The following is a 21,858-nucleotide window of genomic DNA, read 5'->3' as shown; positions in this document are numbered from 1 at the left end:
AATGTTACATCGAGATAGTCAAAGTTTCAAATAGTTGACCACACACCATCAATGGCTGGCGGCAGATCGCTCATTTGGTCAGGAGTTATCGTTCTTGACCCCTTTCTGATGATTGTGAATGTGTTGTGCGTGGGCACAGGGGAATACACCCCTGGCAGACATCTATAGCATCGGCTTATATTTCCGGAGAACAAAAAGGTCAGGCACGTTGAAATCCAACTGTCCTAGTCTTATCTGTTGTGTTGTCTGCTTTGGTGGTTATTCGAGAGGCCTCCATACACATTAGATGGTTGGCGGGTGGTCCCAGGATCAGTGACAATAATCTAAGGAATATTGGCAGCTTAGGCCAATGACTCAACTCTAATGGTCTATTTTGTATACAAGTGTTCCAATCCACGTCATCTGTTCATCAGGTGAAATGATCTATTGGTTTGCCATAAGGATCATCATTCACGACAGCACATCGTCCTGAGTAATCTGGACCTGCCTTCTCCAGGTCGATTAGGGAAGATGATGCAATGACTTACCAACGTCAAGACGAGCAGGACTATGGTCACCAAAGTTCATCGAAGACTACATAAATTGTCACCAGTAAAGGACCTCCAGTTTTCAAGCTTTAGAACGTGTTGACATATTTAAGAATGTGATATTTTCTTCGGACATCTTCTTACAGGACAATGTATTAATGAGGTCTCAGTCCACAAAATCTTTTCGCTCAATGATTACAGATCAATGATTCAAATATACGTCGCCACAAAGAACTGAGAGTTATCAATGGTGTAAAATATGGCGACATGAAAAACCTGAGAATCATCGATGGCCATAGTCAGAACATGCGCAGTTCATCTAGGGGCCAAAATGATGGATGGAAGATGGTTCAGGTCGTGTGTTACGATCCGTCATGCGCCACCAGAACAAACCAAATACCAACATATCAATGCGTTCACCTGTCTACTACTTTCATACCGTGCAACGGGTGAAAGAACCAAGGAAGCTACTAGAATTTAGGCTTCCAAGTGGATCCTGGATTCCACATAGACCAGTCACAATTGGAACCACAAGAGAGGGATTGCCTAAAACTCTTCTGTTTCTACACTTCTACTTATCTAACCAACATTGTATCGTCCTCATAGATGCACATGGTGGCAGAAGCCAGTGATTTCAGTGCATCCAGCCGACCATCTAATGGGCATGAAACTACTGTTCAGAATATCGTTTCCAAAAACAAAAGGGATAGGCATGTCAGATTGCAGCATGGTAAAAGGACAGAAGCAACTTGAGAACTCGAGTGCTTTGTACACATTATGTCTCTTACCTCCCCCATACACAGGAGCGCTCGGCTCTGTGCGTTTACGTGCTCTATGAGAGAGCAGATGACAGCTCCTCTGGTGGTGGATTATGTCACGGGGAACAAAAGGATCGGTTGTTGAAAGTCCAACTTGCCAATCCTTCTATTCCTCAGCATTATGATGGGAGACATTCGATAGGCCCCTGCACACATTAACCTGTTGGTCAAGCCCTCTGCGATGGGCGAGTTCAGTAAACTTTAGGCTTATGTGTATGTAAACACATCAAGCCAATTGCTAGTTCTTTGGATGATCGGGTGGTTATTTGGCCCAAAACTTACTTTTGTCGGCAGCACATCTCTCAGTGTAAACATGATGCATCTCCATTACATATATTAAACCTAGACCATGGCAAAACATGGAACTATGAGCACCGTTACCCCAAAACCAAAGATGACAGGATAGGACCAGACTCACATCTATGGAGCAGCCCAGAAGAGACCCGGTCCTCAGCGCCTTTTGTATGATCTTGAATAGATTGTCGGGAGCTTTCTTCAGTTCATACCACTCTGCCAGACCACCGGTGAAATCTTCAAAGCCCTCCGTTGTGGCACCACCAGATAACGCTTCGTAAGATCCATTCAGCCTTAATGTAAAGTCACACAAGTCACAACTGAACGCAGCTACTCACGTCCCTCCATGACACTACTTCAAAAGCAGTTTAATGTTTGGAGTATACAACTCCTACGCAGACTTAATGGTCTACCCTATAAAAATAACCCCAGTCCATATACCTTATTACCCCATTAGGGATAGTAGCCAACGTTCATGAAGCATCTGGGAAGTCCCTGGAAAAGAGGCACTTCTCGGAAGAGTTGGCAAATTCCCCAATTGATTATGAAATGTGACCCCAACACATTGGGAGAACATTAGACCCTTGAAACCTGTTCTGAGAGGTTAGGTGACAGTGTATATCTATGGGGTCCCAAAAATGTTGGATGTGTGTCCCTTGGATGGAAAATGTGCATGGTCTTACTTGGCGTAGGCTTTCTCCATCAGGGCACTCCAAAATTCAGTCCCTTCGGCAGAATGAACAAAGACAAGCTCATTGTTTTTTGTAGGCAGCCGATCATCTATCACCACGTCCACCCATTCTCCGAACTGCCAGAACTGGAGCGGGAAGGGAACAAGTCATTAAAAAAAAAACCACAACATTAAAGATGTTATCCCACAGACATCATTTATAATTTATACACAAGTCTGACCAATGAGACCCCCAAGAATCCGAGGAAAGGGATGAATGGAGTGGTAGTGACCATGTGCCACCACCACTACCATAGACACAACCCCAATCCATTCACACAAAATTCCGAGATCAGTCGGGGCCCGAGGTTGTATATTGGGTTTTGTGTGGATGAAATCTATCTATCTATCTATCTATCTATCTATCTATTGTAGCATTCCTCACAATTTTCAAGATCTCCGCCAGAAGTCAGTGAACAGAAACAACAGAAACATTCCCTGAAAACCAATAGGGTAATTCCACTGGAGACAGACCAGACCACGCAACCACTATGGAGCCCATGAGTTGGGAGGGGTCCGGAGCCGAATGACTGTGCTCCCTTCTCCCGACATCTGCCAGGAGTTATATTTAGGGGGCGCATGTGCGGACTCCACGCTATACCCAGTGGGCGTAAGCTGTTTAACACAGCAGACATCCACCAGTAACTGCTGTAATTGAAGCTGGCTTTGCTTGCAGAAACTTAACTCCTTGGATGCCAAAGTGAACAGCAACCATAGCACCTTAGTGGTTTAGTAAGTAAAGTCAGAATTTTTGCTATAGGGTCCCTTTATTTCTATGTAGATCCCTCTTGAAAATCTGTGCAGATCAATTACCCTATGTGTGTAAGCAATGATCTCACTGACTGACAGCACAGATTTTGAAAAATTCTTAAAAAATATTTTTTTTTTACTTTTTTTAATCAACTTTTATTTCACATATTAAATACATTTTCTTAGACAGTCAAGTTCTCATTCCTCCTGATATTTTACCTGGAAATGGAATATTCCTGCATAATTCTCCTGGAAACTTTGGTCTTTAGGGACGACACGATACAGGATCTGCTCATTGAGCGTGAGAGAAGCGATGGCGGCCAGCAGCCAGCAGTCACCTGGAGGACGATGAATAGCTTATTTCAGGCACACAGAGAACGGCTGTAATACAGATCCAGCATCGGATATTCACTGCAGACACCATTACAAATACCGATGTAGCAGAGCCGAGTTACTCAGGACACAACCCAATGCTCCCTCCTGCACTCTGTAGATCCCCTTTCTATACCTCTACTATAATCAGAAATCCGCTCAGCTTCTAAACAACTTAGTTTAAAACCGTAAGTAGAAGAAGGGGAGGAGGGGGATGCAGCTGCAGCTTCTCACCAGTGTTTCAGTAGGTGTTGGAGATGGGAGTATCACTAGAAGATAACGGAGTGAAGGAATAAAGCTGCACTGTACTTATTTCTATTGGAAATGCTTTTTACAGCACTGCTGATCATTCATGTATGCTTTTTCCATTGCATGTTAATGGAGTTTCATACTGATTTTGGCATAGAAACTTATGCAATAATCTGGCAAGTAGATGAATTCAGCTTTTCTACAGAACTAAAGACGGAGTGGAGGCTTTCTCTGTGGCTCTTAGGACATTAGATGTGCCCACCCTGCTAGAAGTGAAGGGGGGTACTTCCGAATCTAACTGTGACGATACAGCATTTAAACTTAATTATCCAGACGTCCATTTTCAGTAGGCCAGGAGACATAGGTTGTTGTCTGAACATAGACTATTGAATTTATGTGTTTTGGTCAAGAAACAGACTGTCGTCATAGAGACATAGGCTATTGTCTGAACGTTAACTACTAAAATTGAGGTTTGTGGATTTTTGAATGGCTGCTGCTTGCCTCTTATATCAGCTCCTACAGGTTATTATATGAGATCTTTGCAAGAAAGACGCTGGATCTTTGAACAATAGATGTTTGCTAATATGTTGATTACACATTGTACCAGGCCATAACGTTTGTTGCCTGCAAAACAGAGTAGAACAACCTATGCAAATTTATTAAATAATCAAAACAATGAGAGATGAGCCCCTGCCACCTTCCCCCAATCCTGTGGAAAAATGCCTGAATAAAGCTACGTTCACATTAGCGTTGTGCGCCGCTGCGTCTGCGACGCAACGCACAACGCACGCAAAAACGCACCAAAACGCACGCAAAAACGCTGCGTTTTGCGACGCATGCGTCGTTTTTTACCGAAATTTGGACGCAAGAAAAATGCAACTTGTTGCGTTTTCTTGGTCCGACGCTTGCGGCAAAAAAGACGCATGCGTCGCACAACGCAACAAACAAAAACGCATGCGTCCCCCATGTTAAATATAGGGGCGCATGACGCATGCGTCGCCGCTGCGTCGCCCGACGCAAACCCGACGCAAACTAGCATAACGCTAGTGTGAACGTAGCCCAAGAGCTGTGAACTATAAAAGGGGGAATCTGTCTCTGTTTTAAGAGACTCTTTACAAAACCACAGCCAGTAACACTCTAGAGGACAGCTACCAGGACACCATGGCTACATCAAGTGGGACAAAGATTTGGCATTCTACAGGATGCCAGCTTAAGGATCACGGCCCTAGCTGGAGCAATACAGATTTGTTTTATTGACCATCACAGAACCCATGGATACATTTAGGGAAGCCAGACTGGGACCCTCCAGTCACCTGGACCCATGGTAACATTTTGGGGAAACCAGGTTGGGACCCTCCAGTCACCTGACAACCATGGATACGTTTGGAAAAGCCAGGTTGGAACCATCCGGTCAACTGGCCACGTGCCTCCATGGACAGTCAGATTCCTAAGCTTGTCATTACCTTCTCTTTGTGGGTACCCGCCTAAAGCGGGGAGCCACTAGTGGGGGTAGTCGGCCCTGGAAGCCCTGGAAGTCACAGCTGCTTTAATCTCGGCTTGTCAGCAGAAGGATGAGACTCTGTAATTTACACCATCTTGGGTATATGCTAGGACTGCTCCATGTTATTGTCGGTTTGGCAGTTCAATAAAGTATTGCCACACTGTTTTACCCTCACCCTGGTGTTGTTTGAGTAGTATTATGCGCACAGGAGAGGAGAGTGGGCTTTCAGTGGTATGAGCCCTGGTCCATGCGGTCTCAGGCCAGCAGAAGAGAGCACCAACTGACCATCGTGTCTCCACAATGACCTTTTACAACAACGCCAGGAATAGAGGGGCTTGTTCTGAAGGCTGATCTGCGACAATACTGCCAGGAACAGGGCAGAAGGCTCTTGAGGTTGCTCTGCGACTTTGCCAGGGTAAGAGCATCCTTCTCTGGAGGCTGCCCTGCAACAACACTGCCAAGGAAGGAGTGCCCAGGGACAAGACTGCAGGAGAAAGGGCGGCTTGCTGTGGAGGCTGACATGAGACAACACTGACAGGGGAAGAGGGTGGAATATACTGAAGATATGGTGGCAGCTACATCGATAAAAACTATACTGTAAAGTGCTAATATGGTTCTATATCCCCCATTTGCTTGGGTTCAGGAAATTCTTAGAACCGCAATTTTTTTCCAGAAGCAGCAGCTCTACCGTCAATGGTGAATGTCTGTAAGTGGGGCTGAGCAGCAATACCAGGTAGAATGGACCATGGAGCCCCCATATAAGAAAAGCCTTGCAAGCAACTGTTGCTAGTCAGACCATGACCTTGCAGTGGCCAGTGCAGCCCCTCTTTCCCAGGCAGTGTTGTCATGATGGCTCTATGGATGGGGGTCTCAAGTGCAATAAAACATTTATAAAAAGTATATTAAAGATAATAATATAAGTATCACACTAAATAACAAAATCTCCAATACTTTTTTAATTGTAACATAAGATACAAAATTCTGTATCTGTAGGAGAATATGCGACCACAAGCCCCGCAGGAGGAATAATGAGGATTCTGCAGGAGGAAAAATGTGACTGATCTGATGAAAAGGAGGTTTGTGCCTTCGGCTGAACATGAATCACAAAACTGCATTCCAGGCGTGATGGAAAAATCCAGAAACGTTCAGCCGCAGAAGGAGGAAATTCCCATTTGGGTAAAAGGTGGGCAATCCCCGCTCACAGCTACAGTGCTGTACAGAGATGTGGGGCCCTAGGCACTAGAATACTTGGGGCCCATGCCACACCTTTACCAGGTAACACTTAAGATCAGCAGATCAGAGTGCGCAGAGGGGGTGAGCATCTAAGGCTTCAGGAAGGGCAGACCACACAAGCTGCACTGTGCCACAGCAAGAATCAGAAGGACAGAATACGTAGGGCAATTTGGAGCTGAAATCACATAGGAGGTAGTGATGAAGGGTGGGAGAGCGCATGTAAGGAGATGAGTGTTACCCACATTCCCTCCATGAAGACATGTGTTGTTGTAATGTACTTAAATACGTGATATTGGTGTTGTTTTCCTCCCAACAGTAGAGAGAGTTAGGATTAATGATTGGGATTACCCCAGAGTGGGAGAGGCTGAAGTGAAGGGACTGGGACAGCTTCCTGCCAGGAGGACAGATAGGGCCTAGCATGTAGCAACAGCAGACCTAAGGTCTGACCAGAGATGCATGAAGTGGGTGTTCCTGAAGAGTAAGGAAATTGAGGCGATGGCTAGCGTGATCCAGGGTAGAGACGAGGAAACGTTATGGAAAGAGATTAGGAGTGAGTCAGAGGAACTGACAGACAGAACCGAGTGAGGTTAGGAAGGAAATGAAAGAATGTGCATGAAGATATTCTGTGTTTAGAGAAAAGTCAATGAAAATTTGCACCCGCTATCCACTGTACATACTCTAATCAACGATATTGTTTAAAAAAAAAAAAAAAAAGTTTATTTTTCAGTGGTGATCTCCTACAACATCTGATCCTGGCCAGCGGAAGTCACCGGCATCATAGACAAGGTCCACAAAGCCAGCCAGAACCTCCATTATCATGTAGTGTTGTGTTCCGGGGTGTGAAAGACGAGGATCTCGCCCAGGTTACACACCCATGGTGGAATCTGCAGAGACGGGGATTGAAAAATCACACACTCCAGGAATGAGGCCGAGCTGATACATAAGAGCCTGTAAAACCAGCAGCATCCTGGACCCCCCCCCATTTATTACTGGGCAAGGGACCCACAAGAGAAAAGTCAGCACCTAGGAGCAGGCTGCACCCTGAATGTCAGGGGTCGGAAAATGAATGAAGGAATATAGATTGCAGACAAACTCAGTGCAACTTTTTTCATTCTTTGGTTCCTATAGAAATAAGGTGCAGATATGATTATATAACTATACACAAACTTTTTTTTTTTTTTTTTTTTTACAAAAGATGGTGTTTGATATTTTTGCATAGCTTCCCAGTGACTCAGAGACTGAATCATAGTGAAAAAAAAATGAGAAGTACAGAGAGGAAACCACATTGTTATTCATATGTTTGCTATGACAACCTGCTAGAATATCTGCTGACAACCAGTCGCCAACATGGGATATTCACAGCAAATGTCAGTAAAGATGTAGCCGCTGTTACATTGTATCACTAAGAGACCTGGGAAGTTATGAAGGGTTTTTGTTTTTGTTTATTTTTAAATAAAAGCAAAAGATTTTTCTGCACAAATTTGCTGGTTAAACAACTGCAGTTTATGAAAACCACATGCAAATCACATCTGCTACCAGAAGAGGCACGTTTCTGGATGTGAACAATAAAAATGTCCATTTCCTGAGCACAAGCAGAGAATAGTAGCATAGCAAGAAATTAACTTAAAATTTATATTCTGTTTTACAAAACTTTTTTCATTTGAATTTTTAACTTTTATGACTTTTTTAGATAAATTTTAGATGAGAGTCCGATCCAACCTGAAAACTACCGTGCTAGAGAGTACAAAGCCTCAAATGTACAACTGTCTGCGAGATGAAAATGGGAAGTGGTCATTCTGTATTATACCCCAGAGCTGCACTCACTATTCTGCTGGTGCAGTCACTGTGTACATACATTACATTACTGATCCTGAGTTACATCCTGTATTATACTCCAGAGCTGCACTCACTATTCTGCTGGTGCAGTCACTGTGTACATACATTACATTACTGATCCTGAGTTACCTCCTGTATTATACCCCAGAGCTGCACTCACTATTCTGCTGGTGCAGTCAATGTGTACATACATTACTGATCCTGAGTTACCTCCTGTATTATACCCCAGAGCTGCACTCACTATTCTGCTGGTGCAGTCAATGTGTACATACATTACTGATCCTGAGTTACCTCCTGTATTATACCCCAGAGCTGCACTCACTATTCTGCTGGTGCAGTCAATGCGTACATACATTACTGATCCTGAGTTACCTCCTGTATTATACCCCAGAGCTGCACTCACTATTCTGCTGGTGCAGTCAATGTGTACATACATTACTGATCCTGAGTTACCTCCTGTATTATACTCCAGAGCTGCACTCACTATTCTGCTGGTGGAGTCGCTGTGTACAAACATTATCTTACTGATCTTGTACTGATCCTAAGTTACATCTTGTATTATAACCCAGAGCTGCACTCACTATTCTGCTGGTGCAGTCACTGTGTACATACATTACATTATTGATCCTGAGTTACATCCTGTATTATACCCCAGAGCTGCACTCACTATTCTGCTGGTGCAGTCAATGTGTACATACATTACTGATCCTGAGTTACCTCCTGTATTATACTCCAGAGCTGCACTCACTATTCTGCTGGTGGAGTCGCTGTGTACAAACATTATCTTACTGATCTTGTACTGATCCTAAGTTACATCTTGTATTATAACCCAGAGCTGCACTTACTATTCTGCTGGTGCAGTCACTGTGTACATACATTACATTACTGATCCAAGTTACATCCTGTATTATACCCCAGAGCTGCACTCACTATTCTGCTGGTGCAGTCACTGTGTACATACTGTACATTACATTACTGATCCTGTATTGATCCCGAGTTACCTCCTGTATTACACCCCAGAGCTGCACTCACTATTCTGCTGGTGAAGTCACTGTGTACATACATTACATTACTGATCCTGAGTTACCTTCTGTATTATACCGCAGAGCTGCACTCACTATTCTGCTGGTGCAGTCACTGTGTACATACATTACATTACTGATCCTGAGTTACATCCTGTATTATACCGCAGAGCTGCACTCACTATTCTGCTGGTGCAGTCACTGTGTACATACATTACATTACTGATCCTGAGTTACATCCTGTATTATACCCCAGAGCTGCACTCACTATTCTGCTGGTGCAGTCACTGTGTACATTCATTACTAATTCGGGAGTTATATCCTATATACTTCACGGCTGCACTCATCCACACAATGTCCAGAGTGACAGCTAAAAGCTTGTTTGTTGTGATTGAATCTTTGTTGCAGGGATATACGGTAATTATCATTGTTTGGCGGCACATTTCATCAGGTAGACAGGAATGTGTATGACGGGAGCTAACGATCACACAAATTATCAAAGTTACATGTAAATGTTATTTAATTCTGAGCCGGACTCCCACCCTCTGCTCCGGGGGGCTGCGTCTGTCCTCCGCAGGCAGCTATGATGCTTGTACATTTTAGAGCCGCTGATTCATAGTCCTGCGGAGTTTCCATGCCGGGTGTGTATGGACAGGTCACGCCTGCGCCATTAAGAAACAGGTTACACAGATTTTGTAACACGAAGAATGAATTAGGGAAAAATTAGTTGAGAAAGAAACAATATACTGAGAAACCACAAAATCCTCTGCACATTAATCCACAGCAAGCAGGTACAATATAGAAATCCTGTATACACAACGGATATCCACCAGCGGACACAACGGGGCCCAGGATATCCACGAGTATACAAAACGGGGCCCAGGATATCCATCAGCAGACACAACGGGGTCCAGGATATCCAGCAGCAGACACAACGGGGCCCAGGATATCCAGCAGCAGACACAACGGGGCCCAGGATATCCAGCAGCAGACACAACGGGGCCCAGGATATCCAGCAGCAGACACAACGGGGCCCAGGATATCCAGCAGCGGACACAACGGGGCCCAGGATATCCAGCAGCAGACACAACGGGGCCCAGGATATCCAGCAGCAGACACAACGGGGCCCAGGATATCCAGCAGCGGACACAACGGGGCCCAGGATATCCAGCAGCGGACACAACGGGGCCCAGGATATCCAGCAGCAGACAACGGGGCCCAGGATATCCAGCAGCAGACACAACGGGGCCCAGGATATCCAGCAGCAGACAACGGGGCCCAGGATATCCAGCAGCAGACACAACGGGGCCCAGGATATCCAGCAGCAGACACAACGGGGCCCAGGATATCCAGCAGCAGACACAACGGGGCCCAGGATATCCAGCAGCAGACACAACGGGGCCCAGGATATCCAGCAGCAGACACAACGGGGCCCAGGATATCCAGCAGCAGACACAACGGGGCCCAGGATATCCAGCAGCAGACAACGGGGCCCAGGATATCCAGCAGCAGACACAACGGGGCCCAGGATATCCAGCAGCAGACACAACGGGGCCCAGGATATCCAGCAGCAGACACAACGGGGCCCAGGATATCCAGCAGCAGACACAACGGGGCCCAGGATATCCAGCAGCAGACACAACGGGGCCCAGGATATCCAGCAGCAGACACAACGGGGCCCAGGATATCCAGCAGCAGACACAACGGGGCCCAGGATATCCAGCAGCGGACACAACGGGGCCCAGGGTATCCACCAGCGGACACAACGGGGCCCAGGATATCCACCAGCGGACACAACGGGGCCCAGGATATCCACCAGCGGACACAATGGAGTCCAGGATATCCACCAGTATACACAACGGGGCCCAGGATATCCACCAGCAGACACAACGGGGCCCAGGATATCCACCAGCGGACACAATGGAGTCCAGAATATCCACCAGCGGACACAACGGGGCCCAGGATATCCACCAGCAGACACAACGGGGCCCAGGATATCCACCAGCAGACACAACAGGACCCAGGATATCCACAAGTATACACAATATGTCTTTATGGTGATAGACTACAAACATACACTGTGTGGTCTAAGCCAGGATTTGCGCATTACTCTACTCTGTAACCATGGAAACACATACAACTGCATAAGGGCTGTATACATCAAATGGTATAGAATTTTTAGCTAAGGCTTTTATTCTTGATAGATCAAAGTAATATAAATTGTAGCTGCAAATGTCTACACACCGTTTAAATACAAATAGAAAGAGTTCAGGAATCACCGACGTGCGACTTTCATCGGATTTATACTCTGTAAATAAGAGCACCTGTCATTTTCACAACTGGGACAAAATTTCCATACGTGCTCCACCGTGTGAAAAACAAACGAGGTGTACAGGGATTAATCTAGAAACAGCACCACACCTGGCAGTGTCTGGTAGTGCAGGTCAGCTCTATCGCAGAGAATGCAGATTACTGCAATACAGCACACAACCTGTAGACAGGCGTGGCGCTGTTTTTGGAAAGAAGCAGCCCAGTTTACATGTAGAGCCTTTTTATGATGCATCTTCTCAAGTCTAACTAGAAGTAATGAAACTTTTTATATCGGTCTTACCCAGAGCTCCTTGGCGAATATCGGTACGTGTGGCTCCTCCGCTGATGAATTGTGGGTTGGAACACAGATCCTGAAACAGAAAAAAAATAAAATAATAGTCTTAGAATTATAAATCCTATTTTTTTTAAATGGGACTCAAACTGATGAATTACAAGAATCTTCATCTGTCCCTTCATTATTTTTAATCTTTAGGAAAATGATGGAGTAAGCTGCAGGACAAATGTGAAAGAAGCGAGCTCATTGCTTTACATCTGGTTCCTGTGGGCTTTATTCATTCACATCAGTCCTGTACGGCAATCTACAATCACTGTGTGACATTGGTTAGAAAAATATTACAATACTCAGCATGCCCTGACAGTCACAAGCAGGGAGTTTCTCAACAGCTGGAGTGCTGCAGGTTAGGTTGCTGCTGAAACCCGCTGCTGGTTGCTGATGAAACCCGCTGCTGGTTGCTGATGAAACCCGCTGCTGGTTGCTGATGAAACCCGCTGCTGGTTGCTGATGAAACCCGCTACAGGGTATTAATGTAAGCACTGTTTAGCAGTATACCGTATTTTTCTGACTATAAGACGCACCGGACTATAAGACGCACCCAGGTTTTAGAGGTGGAAAACAGGGGAAAAAAATTTGAAGCAAAAAAAATGTGGTAAAATATTTAATAACATACCGGTTTATTTGATTGCTGTAGCCCAATTAACATAGACACAGTTTGGCACTATTGATGGGGTCATTATTTGGCACATTCATATGACCACTGTGTGGCATTACTGAAGGGATATTCCGAACTTTTGCTCTTTATTTGCTATAAGTCTGACCTCTGGGAACCCCAACGATCCTGAGAATGAAGCTGAAGCAGAATTTTTGCCCCCCCCCCCCCCCCCCCCACTGCATTCATCCCATTGTGCCGAGTTCTGGCGTTCGGACCTACTTTGATCAACAGGTTATCACTGGACTACCTAGCTATATGCCATCACTAACAAAGGTGGGAATATAAATGTTTTAGCAGAATTATGCGTGTGATCGCTGTGTGGCATTATCCATATGGGCACTGTTTGGCATCATTTAAATAATCACTGTGCGGTATTATTTATACGGGCATTGTTGCATTTTTCAGAGCCATAACTGTCATCCATATTCGGTGTATGGTCTCTTTCTTTACCTCCAATTTCATAAAGGAGTACAGAGTAAGGATAAGTTGGGCCTAGTCCTCGCATTCTGCATGTATTAAGTGCAGCTTTGCTTCTGCTCATCTCAGGGGTTGTTTGGTCCCCGTCTCCACACAGCCATAAAAATAAAAAATATTTACAAAAAGTGCTGCAAGTGCTTTCAAAAAGTTGGAAACTCACAGGATATTGATAGTTATGTAAAACATTAAATTACCATGAACCCCAGGAGGATGGATACAGGAAAGTGTCTGTTCACTCAGAGCATTAATAACCTAAATATATCAATCCCGGGAGCGGCGCTGCGCTGTACACGTCATGCTCTGCACAGTCCGTCCATTAATCGATCACTGTTAATGGAGGACTGCTGACGCGGCACTTCTAAGCTTTTACCTGGAATCCGGATCAGCAATTATCAGAGATTGCAGATAAAGGGCCTTTACAGTTTTATGTAAATGAGCCTAAAACTTTATTAAAATTTAGATTTGGTGTTATGAATGTGCCCGACATCCAGTCCTGATTAATTTTTATGGTTGTACGTTGCAAGTGAATTTACCAAGTTGTGTGCTTGACCCCCTCATCAAGTCAAATGCCACGTTGAGGTGGTCTTAGGTTTGAGGAAGTCTGGGGTTCAGTGGAGGCCCTACTCCAATGGGGACCCTATGACAAATCTGGAGAACATATTGCCTCCTGCCTCTCTCCTAAACAGCTCGTTTCAGAGACACCGAGCAGAGAGTCCTCCTCTACCACCCACAAAGGCCTTCACCCCGCAATCAGCTGGTTTAATGTTGAAGCAAGGGGCTCCCCCACAAATGCTTCACTATGGGCGGTCCGCAGTAAATACACTCCCTGGTTACGTAACCTTACAGGACGGTTCTGGCCACAGAAGGGCCCCATTAATTAAAAGGGTGTGTCACCGCGAATGGAGACACTACCTGCACTGGAGGAGTCGTCCATTGCCTGCTGTTGCTAGGCGACAACCTGAACATAATGGCGTGTCACTAGTACACAGTGTATTATTCATCACACCGCTAATTATTTATTACAGAGGCAGACGTACATTAAATGTAATAATAACAAGAGAGAATCTAATTTTTAGCATAATTTAAGCCTGCGCAAAGGCAGTCACATATGGAGTTTGATGCAACTCAGGCCGGACCTGGGGACAACGTTCCCTTAATAGTTATAAATAGGAAAACCTCTACTACAAAAAAAAGCCCCGGCCTAAAACAATTAGACATAATAGTCCAGATCTAGCCGCAGGGAGATCTGTGTAACGTAATAACACCCGTCTTCTGGCCGCACTGTAAACAAGAGGACGGTGTTTGTTCATGGAGTCGCCGCTCTCCAGTCATAACTGGTCCGACCGATGAGATCAAAGCCGGTATGACGCCCCCGGATTCATTGTATGCGCCAACAGGTGGCTATCGTACATCGCAAAAGCCGACCGACGCACCCAGGTCATAGATACACTAATGAAATATGGAATCCATCTTTACACTACAGTAACAAGACGTCTCGGGGGAGCTCATTATTTAGTCAAGAAATGGCATCCACACAACTTGGATGATGTCTTGGGGGAGCTCCTTATACAGTCCAGAAATGGCATCCACATGACTTGGATGATGTCTTGAGGGAGCTCCTTATACAGTCCAGAAATGGCATCCACCCTACCCTTTATAATCACTTTCTAGGGAATCATTACTTGATGAGATTTTACCTCATAATTAGCCAGATTATGTGTATTTTACCTCATAATACACAAGTCTGAGTGGTCGCCTCCTGTCGGTCCCTCTTCACTTTCCAATTTTCATCCTCTCGTTCCAAGAGCTATTACTTTTTTTTTTATCCTTTCATAGAGTTGTATCATCATGGCTTTAGTTTTGATCAGTACCATTTTGGGATCCATACGACTTTCTGACCCCTTTTTTGGGGGGAGGCAAAATTACCATAAAACAGCAATTCTGCCATTTCATTTTTTCCCCTTTCATTTCAGTGTTCACTGTGTGGTAAAAAAAAATATTCTTATATTGAACAGTTAGGTAATATGCACTTTTTTTTATGTTTTGTGAAATTGGGTGTGAGATGAACTTTTATACAGGGTGGAGCGCGGTAATTTGCTTTTTTGCACTGCATGCTGTGGCGGCACTGTCGGTCGAAGAGAGGGGAGAGTGGGTGTGGCTTACAGTGGCTGATGGGAGATTTGTATTCCTCTGCCTTTCAGTTGCCATCATGCAGTGGACACGTGAGGAGAGGTCATTTTGTGTTGAAGCGTATTTTTCAAATGCCCACTCGATCATTGCAGTGCAGCGTGCTTTTCGTTTACAATTCGCTGTTCCTCCACGCGGACGTGTTCCTGGATGGCAATTTTTTCTGATGAGGCACATTTTCTCCTCAGTGGGTGTGTAAACAAACAAAATATGCGTTACTGGAGTGAAACAAACCCCAGAGAAGTTCACGAGAGACCTCTGCATTCGGACCGGGTCACTGTGTGGTGCGCCATATCACGAGTAGGCATCATTGGTCCTTACTTTTTTCAGGATAATGGTCGTACCAAAACTGTGAACTCCGAACGGTACTTGTCTATGATACAGGATTATTTTCAGCCGGCTCTTGAGGCAATGGAACTAGAGGATACATGGTTCCAACAGGATGGTGCCACTGCACACACAGCGAGGGTTACCATGAATTGTTTGAGGCAAATGTTTCCTGGACGGCTTATCTCTTTGAGGGGAGATGTGAACTGGCCAGCACGATCACCAGATTTAGGCCCATGCGATTTTTTCCTTTGGGGTTACCTGAAGTCTAAGGTGTATATCAACCGTCCCAACACCTTGGAAGACCTAAGGAACAATATTGAAGCTGAAATTGGCAGAATACCAGTGGACATGCTTGTTAGAGTTCATGAAAACTTCAGAAAACGTATGCAGCAGTGTGTGGATAGCGAAGGTCGACATTTGCCAGATACACTATTTAAAACCATGTAATTTAAAAATTCCATTACTGTTCAGTATAATTAAAATATAAAATAAATTTTTCTAATGATCATAATTTTTTTTATTTCATTCCCAAATCAGCAAATTACCGCGCTCCACCCTGTATTTTACTAAAAATATTTTTCTTTTAAGGTTATTGATATCTTTGAGTCTTCAAACTGCACTTACTTGTACAACTCACTATAATACTGTAGTAGTGTACAGTATGTCAAAATTACAGATCTCCATGAAGCCCAGACGTAGGTCTACAAATATGGCAGACAAGGTGGGGCCTTCAATAGGCCCAAGGCGGCCATGACAATGCCAAGGGCAATCCTCAGTCATATTGTGGCTTTATAAAACATCTCCCGAGCCCGTGGAGACACATGCAGTGGTCGTATAAATGGTGGTCAATGCTAAGTCTTTGCAAAGTGGGCTCCTACATGCTGCGGGCCTCGACACTTGCCCTGGTTTGCCGACCCTGTATGTCTGTTTTCCAGACTTGTGCTGTATGTTTACTCCATGACAGGGGTCCCCAACTCCAGTCCTCAAGGCCCACCAACATGTCATGTTTTCAGGATTTCCTTAATCTTGCCCAGGTAATAATTGCATCACCTGTGCAATGCAAAGGAAATCCTGAAAACATGACCTGTTGGTGGGCCTTGAGGACTGGAGTTGGGGACCCCTGCTCCATGATACATTATATTTTACCCAAGAGACATCAAGTCAAGGAACAGACGACAATTGTGCAGGATTTTTAAGAAATCTGTGAAGAAAAATAAATCTTTGTGCTCTTTTCTATGAAATGAGAGGTATATGGAGGTACAGTTTGGCCCTATATTACAGATGTATGCCATATAGATGTAATAAGGCCCAGTACAAGGACCTATGGCCACATTCAGATTTCTTTATGCAAAAACAAAGCAATTTACATCAGAGTAAATGTGGGTGAGGTCGCCAAAACACCCTCCGCACCTGACGGAAATATGGGCAAAACCACAACAAGATTACCCAGCTGAGGAATATGCCATGTATTGTATCCGGCCTTTTTTAATAGGCCACTTAGATACGAGTGCGACGGATGCACAGCTAGTGGCCGAAACCAACTGCATCATAGGGATCTGTACACTTATGCATAGTTGTACCTCCAATATCAGATTTTTTCTGTCTGATTCAGAGTTATTCTATTGAATATATGTCCTTAAAACAGAGTAAAAAAAAAAAGGCACTATACCGCGGCTAAGACTGTTTCCAGATTCATGCAGCCCCATCTTCCATTTTTACGGTAACATTTTGGGGTCCATACAAATCTCTGATCTTTTTATTGCAGTTTTTTGTGAGTTGAACTAACCAAAGAATCAAAGTCTGCGATTGACTTTTTTGTTTTCCTCGGCATTCACGGTCTGAAATAATATATTTTATTACTTCGGGTTTTTTAACGTTCTAAAGAAAAAAAGGGAGAGGATAAAAACTACATAGCCTCATTTTTAATTATTTGTAGAATATCTAATATTCCCTTTCCGACTTGAATCTACGATGGACTGTACAATACACAATACCGCGGTGTATTATAAGATTACCGACCTCCTATGAAGTTGCCCAGTCACAGGTTTAACTGAAATAAAAACAAGTCAAACATGGTGGCCTTCAGCAGGCCCCTGGCTGCGGTCCAAATCCCATTTCCAACCACTTAAATGCAGCTGTCAAACTTAACAGTGGCATCTATGGAGTTACACTGATGCATATGAATCTTACTAGGAACAGAGCACGCAGGTCCGGGTGGGCCTCCTGGATGTGGTGGGCCTTGACATTTTGCTGGTGCTGACTCCAGCCATTACTGTAGCACACAAAACGGCTCCACAGTACAGAAGCATAAGGACTCCATGTTTTCTGGTACGTACAGCTCTGCCATAGAGGACATAATATTCTGGCTCATTGCTTTGTATTTTCTGAAAGGTTTGGACTTTCTACTACATGATATGATATACAACTTCACACCACACTGAAAGTAACAGTATAAATGTACGTAATAAAACATCAGCGTCCAGTGCTCCGTGCATCAGATCAGTGATCCATCTATAGCAGACAAAGGCTATATCATAAACGTTAGAGCAGGGGTGTCAAACTGCATTCCTCGAGGGCCGCAAACCATTAGCAACCATTGCACAAGGTGCTGCAATCATTATGTGTGTAGGTGATTAAATTATCACCTGTGCAGTACAAGGAAATCCTGAAAACATGACCTGGTTGCAGCCCTCGAGGAATGCAGTTTGACACCCCTGCGTTACAGGGACCTCCGGGGTCATCGTGCCCAAACCCCTGCTCAATGCAGGAGTCACTAAACCATTTCAGACAGATGTCTGTTCAACCTCTGTGTGAAGACTTCCATTGATGGAGAACTCACCACTTCTCATGGCCGTCTGTTCCACTCATTGATCACCCTCACTGTCAAAAAGTTTTTTTTCTATTTTTCTAATATCCAATGTGTATCTTCTCCTTTTCAGTTTCATTCCACTGCTTCTCATGTTTCCATGTGCAAATGAGAATAAGGATGATCCCTTTACACTGTGATTATATATATATATATATATATATATATATATACACATATACACACTATACGCCTGACTGCAGGGATAATGACTTGAACTAACATCCTCACATACGCCTATAATGCTGTTAGTTCAGGTCACGAGACCTGTGGTTAGCAGCGGACGTAGGATCAGAATACAGAAAATACGCCCGCTATACTGTCATGTGAATTAGCCCTTTGTTTTGTATTTAAATCTGAGCTGGTGCTGTACTTTATGGAGTAATAATCTACGTGTCATGTTATGGTGCTACATAGCGTTTTGGGGGGTTTCTCCTACGGAAACAACGCTCCCTCATACCTTTGTTGTACGGCATCCCATGGCAAGCTATATAAAAAAGTATAATATCGTATGAGGTTCATACAGAGGCTGTAAGTTTATGGGTGGCCCATAATGGTCCCATTCACGGCATTGTGTGGAGTCATAATACCGCCGTTTGCATAACGCCTTAGGCTTCTTTCACACTAGCGTCAGAATCTCCCCGTCGCAATGCGTCGGGGAGAGATTCCGACGCTAGCGTTTGCTGCATTGCACAATGGGTGCAGTGGATGCATTTTTCCGGCACATCCGCTGCCCCATTGTAAGGTGCGGGGAGGTGGGGGTGGAGTTCCGGTCCGTCAGGAGAAAAAAACGTTACATGTAGCGTTTTTTTCTCCCGACGGTCCGCAAAAGCACGACGCATCCGTCGCTCGACGGATGTGACGTGTGGCAATCCGTCGCAAATGCGTCGTCAATGCAAGTCTATGGGGAAAAAAACGCATCCTGCAAGCACTTTTGCAGGATGCGTTTTTTCTGCAAAACGACGCATTGTGACGGACTGCAGAAAACGCTAGTGTGAAAGTAGCCTTATCATTGCTGGGCTGATGTTATACCAGAGGAGGTCTGGACTCTGCAGAGTGATGGTGATGTTTCTGCATCTTGGCATTCGGCCCCCCGCTCTGTAACATTACGGGGTCTCCACCTTGTAGCTGACTTGCTGCGGTTCCTTCCACTTCTCAATACCATGCAGGTATCAGCCACCTCTGCACCACCAGCCGGTCTGTTAGGCTACTTTCACACTAGTGTTTTTTTCAATAAGTGGCAATGCGTCGTTTAGGGGAAAAAATGCATCCTGCAAAGTTGTCTGCAGGATGCGTTTTTGCCCCATAGACTAACATTAGCGACGCATTGACACACGTCGCAACCGTCGTGCGACGGTTGCGCCGTGTTGTGGCGGTCCGCCGGGAGCAAAAAACGTTACATGTAACGTTTTTTGCTGCCGACGGTCCGCTTTTTCCGACCGCGCATGCGTGGCCGGAACTCCTCCCCCACCTCCCCGCACCTCACAATTGGGCAGCGGATGCGCAGGAAAAATGCATCCGCTGCCCCCGTTGTGCGGCGCTTTCGCTGCTTGTGTCGGTGCGCCGCAACGTCGCATAGCGACATGCGGTGCACGACGCAAGTGTGAAAGTAGCCTTAGGCAAACGTCATTGTGGGGGGCCGGCAGTTATATGGGGGGGTAATACTGCTGCGTTAAAGACGTTCAAGCGCAGTGAATGGGATTTAATAAAAATTTGTGCCTACTAAGCGTTTAAGGCTACTTTCACACTAGCGTTTTCTGCAATCCGTCACAATGCGTCGTTTTGCAGAAAAAACGCATCCTGCAAAAGTGCTTGCAGGATGCGTTTTTTCCCCATAGACTTGTATTGACGACGCATTTGCGACGGATTGCCACACGTCGCATCCGTCGAGCGACGGATGCGTCGTGCTTTGGCGGACCGTCGGGAGCAAAAAATGCTACATGTAACGTTTTTTGCTCCTGACGGACCGCTTTTTCCGACTGCGCATGCGCGACCGGAACTCCTCCCCACACCTTACAATGGGGCAGCGGATGCGCCGGAGAAATGTATCCGCTGCCTCCATTGTGCAATGCGTTAAACGCTAGCGTCAGAATCTCTCCCCGACGCATTGCGACGGGGAGATTCCGACACTAGTGTGAAAGAAGCCTTAATTGGCTGAAATGCAGCCACAAACTTGCAGGACCCTTAATCCGCCTTGTAAGGGTTCAGTTGAATTTTGCATTTCTTTCTACTATGGGGAGGCGGAAAAAAAATGCAAATGAATTTTCAGGCTGTAATCACACAGCAAAAGCGCAGCTGAAAAAGAACATTTTTTTTTCACAAGTGGGAACACGGCCTTAGCGGTGGCGTGTCCCAGCACATGTGTGTAGTAGTGGTACTTGTAGTGCCACTCAGAGGACATGTGTTACAGGAGAGTTTTGCAGTAAATCCTAAATATTAAGTAACAATTCACTGGTCACAGCATTACAGTATAGAACATGTAGCTGCTGTAATGAGGCGGAGGGGGATGTAAGGACAGAGATGCAGCCATAGAATTCTGCAAACTGAATCTGCTTATTAATACAGCAATAAGTATTCATGAAAAAACCCAAGGCATCATGTCACACAGCACCATTATGTACTGCTAGTACTGTGATACTAGGAGTTCTGACAGGATACTACCATCATGAGACTTGTAGTTCCACAGCAGCATTCACTCAGAAATCTATGACTTACCGGGGGTCTCTTCCACACCACGCCCTGGACCTTTGACGAGTTCTGCCCCAGTTCATTGAACCCTAAGGAGGAATGGATGGCGGGGAAGTAGGTGTCTTTAAAGAGGGTCCCAGACTGCAGACATTCGTCCCTGAGCGCCTCGTAGTCCTGGTTCAGATATTTCATGGCCTTCTCATTGGTGCCATAGCCATTAGCCAGAGCCCTGTCATGGGCCACCTGGGCAGCGACCCCGCTCATCCCTGCACCGTGTAATGGCCGGGCAGACTCCGGGCACATCCACCAGAGAGACTGCAACCAGTGTATAATGGTGAGCGGCCCCTCCTCACTGCTCAGCTGTAGGGTGTGCCCGGTCTATGGGCGGCAGGCCGGGATTGTGTCACCGACACCGTCCTGGAGGAAGCTCCATCTGGAAGTAATATATATATCCAGCAATGGAGACAAAATATACTGATATACTGTACCTCACAAAACACAACACTATGTACAACACCCACCTCACAGGATCTCACCGTGCAACGTGCACATCCATTTATCTGTACCCCGAGTGTCAGTGTCATCATCCTGTACCCCGAGTGTCAGTGTCATCATCCTGTACCCCGAGTGTCAGCGTCATCATCCTGTACCCCGAGTG

At 45.3% G+C, this 21,858-nt stretch overlaps 1 protein-coding gene across 1 annotated transcript in view; it reads right to left on the bottom strand.

The window, feature by feature from the left end:
- Window positions 1–21,573, bottom strand: part of CAPN2 (calpain 2) — a 39,665-nt gene extending 18,092 nt beyond the window's left edge. The window contains exons 1-5 of the mRNA XM_069768409.1: window positions 21,228–21,573; window positions 11,944–12,013; window positions 3,339–3,457; window positions 2,323–2,456; window positions 1,764–1,932 (exon numbers count right to left, since the gene is read on the bottom strand). Coding sequence (XP_069624510.1) covers window positions 1,764–1,932; window positions 2,323–2,456; window positions 3,339–3,457; window positions 11,944–12,013; window positions 21,228–21,503 — 768 coding nt within the window. The 5' untranslated portion in view covers window positions 21,504–21,573. The remainder of the gene's footprint in view (window positions 1–1,763; window positions 1,933–2,322; window positions 2,457–3,338; window positions 3,458–11,943; window positions 12,014–21,227) is intronic.
- Window positions 21,574–21,858: the final 285 nt, after the last annotated feature.

Source organism: Ranitomeya imitator, chromosome 5, assembly GCF_032444005.1.
Source record: "Ranitomeya imitator isolate aRanImi1 chromosome 5, aRanImi1.pri, whole genome shotgun sequence".
Lineage (NCBI taxonomy): Eukaryota > Metazoa > Chordata > Amphibia > Anura > Dendrobatidae > Ranitomeya > Ranitomeya imitator.
The sequence above is the reverse complement of the archived record's forward strand: the minus strand, read 5'-3'. Positions and strand labels throughout refer to the sequence as shown.